At 41.8% G+C, this 6,966-nt stretch overlaps 1 protein-coding gene across 1 annotated transcript; it reads left to right on the forward strand.

Annotated features, from left to right (window-relative positions):
• On the forward strand, positions 1 to 4,539 carry LOC117654300. The gene is made up of 5 exons (XM_034400874.1): positions 1 to 24; positions 413 to 522; positions 1,868 to 2,029; positions 2,846 to 3,025; positions 4,366 to 4,539. Exons 2-5 carry the CDS (start codon positions 445 to 447, stop codon positions 4,531 to 4,533), a joined length of 588 nt encoding a protein of 195 aa, XP_034256765.1. The 5' UTR covers positions 1 to 24; positions 413 to 444; the 3' UTR covers positions 4,534 to 4,539.
• Positions 4,540 to 6,966: the final 2,427 nt, after the last annotated feature.

Here is a 6,966-nt window from a genome sequence, read left to right on the forward strand (position 1 = left end):
CACCTCAATGCGACGATCCCACGAGTGCGTGACCACACTGCAAACCTAACTGTCTACTAAGTACACACTTACAAATGCGTGCTTACAAGTACACACTTACAAACGCATGCTTGGCCAAGTACACACTTACAAATGCATGCTTGCAAGCACACACTTACAAACGCATGCTTGACGCCGTATAACTCCATGCGTCAAGCATGCGTTTGTAAGTGTGTACTTGCAAGCATGCATTTGTAAGTGTGTACTTGGCCAAGCATGCGTTTGTAAGTGTGTACTTGCAAGCACGCATTTGTAAGTGTGTACTTAGTAGACAGTTAGGTTTGTAGTGCACACGACGAACCAGCTTCGTCAGCGCTTCGATGCTTTCATTGCCAGCGAATGAACCCGCTTTCCCCTCGGACACTCGGAGCAGCTAGGGCCGAAGGCGGGCGGCGAGACTTCTCCATGCCACCGCTCGCTGCGATCCTGTTGGCGCCCGCCCTCCTTTCCCTTGTCCAGAGCAAAACAATCAATTCCTTCGCAGTAAGTTATTCTGACTACATAATTCCCTTTCAGATAGTGCAGAAGGATAACAAGGAATTAGCAAAGTTCCCCTCATAGAAAGCCATGTTAGACGAATGAATTAATGCCAAAGCGGAAACAATAAATTTGTTCGTACTATTTGATCCAGGAAGTGGAAGAAGGGAATAACTTGACTTATCCCCAAATTGAGTTTGTATTTTAATATTGTGCCTTAGAATGGTTTCCATCATTACACCAAATTATTTGACTGAATTCCAAGCAGTTTAGGAGAAAATCCACATGGAAAAAGGGTATAACTCAACTTAACCCCTTTTACAGTCTAAATTTCATTGGAAAATGGAGATAAGTCAACGGAAGTCCACATGAGTCCGTTTGACTAATTAGCAAAAGAATGTAACTCAACTTGTATTTTTATGAATCTTGTGTAAAATGAATCAACTCAACTTAGCCCCCCCTTAATTTTCAATTTCAATTAGGAAAAAAGAGCTAAGTCCAAAAAATACACCAGAGTAACATACACTTTATGCAGACTATTGTTCCACTTGACTCGTCTCCAAATTCCTCTTTGTTTAGGAAATATAAGGTGAGCTGACTCTGCTTTCCATTTCAACGGAAAGCGATAAGTTGCAGAAATCCTCTACGGAGTGACCTTACACTTTTAATTTTTTTTCCAAAATTTTACTAATGCTTTTTGAAATTATTAACCTTGTCAACATTCATTTGTTTTGTTTTAGTTTTCCCTCCTAACAGTTTTTGGTTTCTCCTGGAAAATGGCCAAAATTGAGTTATCCCCTTCTTCCGCTTCCTGGATCATTTCGTTTCTGCTCCAAACCGGAGCTCCGGCTCAAAATGCTGAAAATATCACTCTTATCAACACCCTCTAATGTATGATATAACATAAAACTTGAAATAAAAATTTTGGTCGTACTATATTTTACCTGTATACCTATAAACTTGTCTAATTTACTCCCCGCTAAATCCTTTTGGGCTTTTTAAATGCATAATTATGCACTTTAAAATTATAGGTATGAATGCACGATGTGTGTAAGTCCACTGAAAACTTAATGGTCGGACACATGGCCATTTCCGCTTCACAGCCCATGTCATAGAAGAATCAAAGAAGTCTCGACCAACATTACTGGGTTTTTGAAATTCAAACCCTGCCCCGCGTCAAGACCACTACGGAAAATTGAGTTCGGATGACAAACTACGCGCAACTCTTTTCCCGTTTTGGCCAAAGTATGAGAAGTTCGCCGCTCGGGGGAGCCCCACCCGACGAGGACAGGGTTCACGTTTCTCTCCAGACTACCTTGGAAGCCATCGCGCCCTTATTTGTGTTTTTCAGGGTCCGTATATCGTATTCAGTCATCGATACAACCCATGCCAATCACAAGGGGTATTCGTGGTACATGCCCGAATAAGTCACTTCAACCCCAAAAGACCTTACGACCTGCAGACGGCCACAGGAAATATAACATTGAAAGAAGATTTTAAGGACGGATATTGGGTAAGGTGAGGTTAGGTATGCGTTAGCAAAAAAAGGTCTATAGACCACGAAGATGAAGATACTTTCGGATATGTTTTGTCTCATTGCGCAGACTTTTGGAACGAAATGGATTGGTGTTCACATTGTGGACATCATTCGTTCTAATCTGCATGTGCAATCCATTACATGATCACTGACAAACGTCAATAGAATGTCACGAAAGTCCTGTCAAAAATCTGGCAATTCTAGGAAAGTCTAAAAGCAACACAACTCGACACAAGTGGCAGTTTTCCTATGCATTTTGAATTAAATATTTTGTTATCTTGCTGGTGGTACAAAATGGTACAAAGAATCGTCACATTTTAAGACGAAATCTGATAGTACAATATTGGAATCATTTGAAGAATTTCCTCAGTTAACAGGAACCCTTATCAACTAGACATTTTTCAAGTTGTTGTTTTTTATTTCTCATCCTTTGTTGTTGTAACACTTATTCCCACTTTACACTTATTAAAGATCAACACATAGTGACGATGGGTTATGTAGTAAAGATGGGTGAGGCCCCTGGATGGGAAACATATATCCGAGGGGGTAAACACTCCACGAAATCGTGTACAGAGTACTCGGTATTACGCTGTATTTCGGGAACATTACTCGTGTATTACGGCACTATAGTGCCAAAATTTGGCATATTTAGCCAAAAAATGGTATTACAATTACGTGTATGACGCGTAATACACGGTTTTTGTGTACAGGGTATTAGGCGAGTGTTTACCCCCTCGCACAGATTCTTCAAAATTCTATCTTCATCAGTTGTGCTCCTGCATTATGTTTCAGGCAGCTGGTACTATGGCCATACGATCTAATAACCAATGGAAAGAAAACGCTTTCGTTTTCAATATTCCACGCAAAGGGTGCTCGGTGATTCGTGAGAACATCCCTGACTTGTATCGCCTTTTCGCGGAGGTGACCGGAGGGCCGGTAGCGGACAGGACGGCTCCTTGTGTTTTACCTAAGGTAGGTGCTTCAAGTATTTTCGATGGACAAATTTAACAAGTGTTAATCACGAGTATCGCATTTGCAAAGTAAATCTCGCCTTCGGCCTCTCACGGCGTCAGATTATGAATGTACCAATGTGCTTGTGATACATGGTTTTTTAGCACCTCCGGCACCTAGACTTTTCCACCCCAAATCTACACTGTAATTCAAAGGGTGAGACACCTCATCAATTTTCGGCGATACAAAACGTATCACCGAAAAAATGGTCGTACACGAATGTATCACCGAAAAAAGGTCGTACACGAATGTATCACCGAAGAAGGGTCGTGCACAAATGTATCACCGAAAAGAAAGGTGAGACATCAGCGAGATTGGCCATTGTTTTCCTGGGGAAGTAACACCTTTTTTCCGGAGACATTTGTGTACGACCTTTTTTCCGGTGATACATTCGTGTACGACCTATTTTTCGGTGATGCATGCGTGTACGACCATTTTTTTCGGTGATGCATTCTAGTATCACCCTTTTTCGGTGAGACAGTTATGTCTCACTCCTCAGAAAGTGAGATGAATCACTATTTGATTTTTAGTGTACTGCACCATTTTGCGCTGGTTTGAAAACACACAAAATTTTGTTTCACAAATATTATTTTCATTTGCAGTACTTTTTTATATTTTTTTAGAGTTTATTCCGGAAGTAGGCGTTCACATGCGTGCGGGTGCACCATGACATTTGCCGGTCCAAAATTAACGTCCTGTTTCGCTTTCTTCTTAGTCACGTTTTGGGACAAGAGTGAAACAAGACTTTTGTCGGACCCGTTTTACGTCCGATTTAGTCCCATTCCCTGAGTCGCTACACCAGATAGTCTAAAAACCATTGCCAAATCCGGCAATGACGGGCATCTGATGTTTGCACATCTGCCAACTCAACTCAGTTCGCAAAATTGTTGCTGTTCAGCAGATTTCAAACGCGCTCCGAAAAACGGAGTACCCGGCGCAAGAACTTCTAAAACAGTCCCCTTTTCACTTGCTTTGGGTAGGATTCCCAACTTTTGTCCAAATCGTTGATGAAATTCTAATGTAAACTGTGTTAACTTACATGTCAAACAAAACATCAAATCTTCGGGGCCTGCGTGAGGGTGCGCGCTCACTCCCATTCCAATTACGTGACATCACGTTCGTTTGAGCACTGTGTTACATTTGTTTGAACGTGAACAAGCTTATTTAAGGCTGATTCAAATCCAAACGAATGTGACACAATGCTCAAACGAACGAGACACTTTGTCACGTTCGTTTCAACGTGACGTCACGAGAGTGCTCCCTTACGTATCAAACTTTTCTACTCGTTTCTCTTTCTGCAGGGAACCTACTTTGTACCAGAGCCTCGTGCGGTGAACGTGACGTTAGCCAACATTCCGATTCTGCCGTACGGGCGCTACTGGTACCGGGGGACGTTAAGTCGAACGAGGAACAGCCCGAGTGCACTTGCGTGCGTAGAGTTCGACTGCGAAGTTATTCCGAAACCATGAGCTGCTTTTCACTGGCGTGCTGAAGGGTGCATTTTGCCACACTTTTAGTTGAGGTGTTGGTGCAAATACTTTTCACGTAATTATTGGAGAGCAGGAATTCTTTTGTGCCGTTACAGCAGAACCAAACAGACAGCTCTCCCGGGATGTCAATAATAAAGATGACCACTGCGTGTCTCCAAGAGGCTAAAAATTATTGACACACCGGAAAATTTTGTAAATTGAGCGTTGCTTTTCTCCAAGTAGATTTTTATTATATTAACGCTGCGTGCCATTATAATCACTTTGTAAATAGTAACTGTGAACAGTTTAGGGAACGCGGAATGACTTACTCCTCATAGTCCGAGGAAAATTCGAAGACGTCAAGCAGCGACCACACGTGGTACGATATGACCGGTATTTTAAATTAATTGGCAGTGCGGGCAAGTGCTCCAATATTTGTCTGCAAAAGAAGGTTCGCTTTAGAACAGCTTACAATGTTACAGCCGGCCACTGCATGCTTACATGACAGAAGCCATAGACATGCATGCTATAAAACAAGCGGCTGCATAAAAGAAGTCAGATTTTCGTGATACGGTGCGTTGAGTCACGAAGGGGAAAACCATCTCGTCACGAAAAAGCAACATGTGCACTCAGCAAACTCAAGTGTGCGCCAGGCATGCACTACTTCTTGGTGCATGCCTGCAGGCACGCACTTCTTTTCTGCATGCCTGGCAGGCACACACTTCTTTGCCGCATGCCTCGGGAACACACTTGCCGTCGCTAATGCATGCAAACAAGCAAGTGTGTGCCTGCAGGCATGCACCAAGAAGTGCACTTGAGTTTGCAGAGCATGCAGTTTTTAACCTAATGAGAATGAATTCCATGCACTCTGACACGCGAATGACGTGAAAGTTGCGTGGAGATAACTTACGCTGTGGTATGCCCCTCGACTCTCGTAGTCATGGACACGCCACGCCCTGGTGAAACTGGTGAAACTGGTAGAAAAATGTCCTTTCCCTCAAATTTTCCATTGAATAAGTTTTTCTTGTCCGATACTAATGTCCTTTCTCACAAATTTTCATTTGAATAAGTTTTCCTTGTTCGACACTAAATATCTAGTAGTATTTTTCGCCCGACATAACCCCCGTGGTTCATGTTGGGGGCAAATTTTAAGCTGTTCCAGATGCCTTTTCCCGATTACAAAAATGTTGAGAACTTTGGCTGAAATCGTGCGCGCAGTGACACCATGCATTGAAGACTTTTTTTTACTTCATGAAAGTGCCTTTCATATAAGGGGGCTCATACATGTTACAAGCACTTTGTAAAAACATTTTTCTTGTGTAGAAGGATCAAGATTTTTTGATTTCTGTAAGAAGACCTTTTTAGATAATCGAGAAAGCTTCATTTTGGCATAAAGTCAAATGACTTTGGACACTTTCTGGATATTTAGTAGAAACGTTTAAAATTTTGACTCTCGTAAGATTTTGTTTGCATACTTACTCAGATCTGTGGGGGGGGGGGGGGAATCAGAGAGACTCCCCTAGTAGTGTCCGAATTGACTAGAATGGGCTTCTTATCTGCAATAGTTTCCAAGAAAAAAAAATGAAAACAATTTTTTGTTCAAAAACTTGTTTAAACAATTGTTTTTATTTGAATGCTGTTGAATTTCAAGTCTGAGCCCATAACATGCAGATTTTTTTTTTTTTTGTTCGTCTTGTTGCGATGAACTCATTTTAGCCATCGAATCGTTTCTATCGCGGATTTTTAGTTTTGCCTTTACTTTATATTTAAATTGTATTCAGTTTCTGAGCAGATTCCAAGGTACAGTAGATACGGGTTCCCAGGATACATGTATCCTGTTTGATCTACAGTTCAACTACAGATCCTTCCACACTCTCATTCCAGGAACGTGACAGAAACGAACGTGACAAACTGTCACGTTCGTTTGAGCATTGTGTCACATTCGTTTGGGTGTGAATTGGCCGAAAATCAGCTCATTCACATCCAAACGAACGTGACACAATGCTCAAACGAACGTGACACTTTGTCACGTTCGTTTCAACGTGATGTCACGTTCCTGGAATGAGAGTGCACGCGGGCATAGTAAACTCCGTTTCTTGAGGTACGGTGTCTGCATCGAGGGGACAACCAATCTAGAAATCTTGTGTCCCCTTAGCGCTAGAAATCTATGGGAAATCTAAAATCTTGCCCCTAAAAAGGCCAAAAACTAACTAATTTTGAGCACTCTAAATGTTGTACAATGAAGATTCTCCATGTTATGGTGAAAATGTTTCCATATTATGGTGGTGCAGCTGACTTCGTAACATACCATTCAGAATTCACTGTGCACTACAGATATTTTGACGAATTTCGTTGGTATTATGCAGAGAATCTCCACCATAATACGTTGGTGCAGCCTTTCACCGTAAGACATTTACAGTGAGCTGAATGTCG

This window comes from Thrips palmi, unplaced genomic scaffold (genome assembly GCF_012932325.1).
Source record: "Thrips palmi isolate BJ-2018 unplaced genomic scaffold, TpBJ-2018v1 HiC_scaffold_10, whole genome shotgun sequence".
NCBI classification, from domain to species: domain Eukaryota; kingdom Metazoa; phylum Arthropoda; class Insecta; order Thysanoptera; family Thripidae; genus Thrips; species Thrips palmi.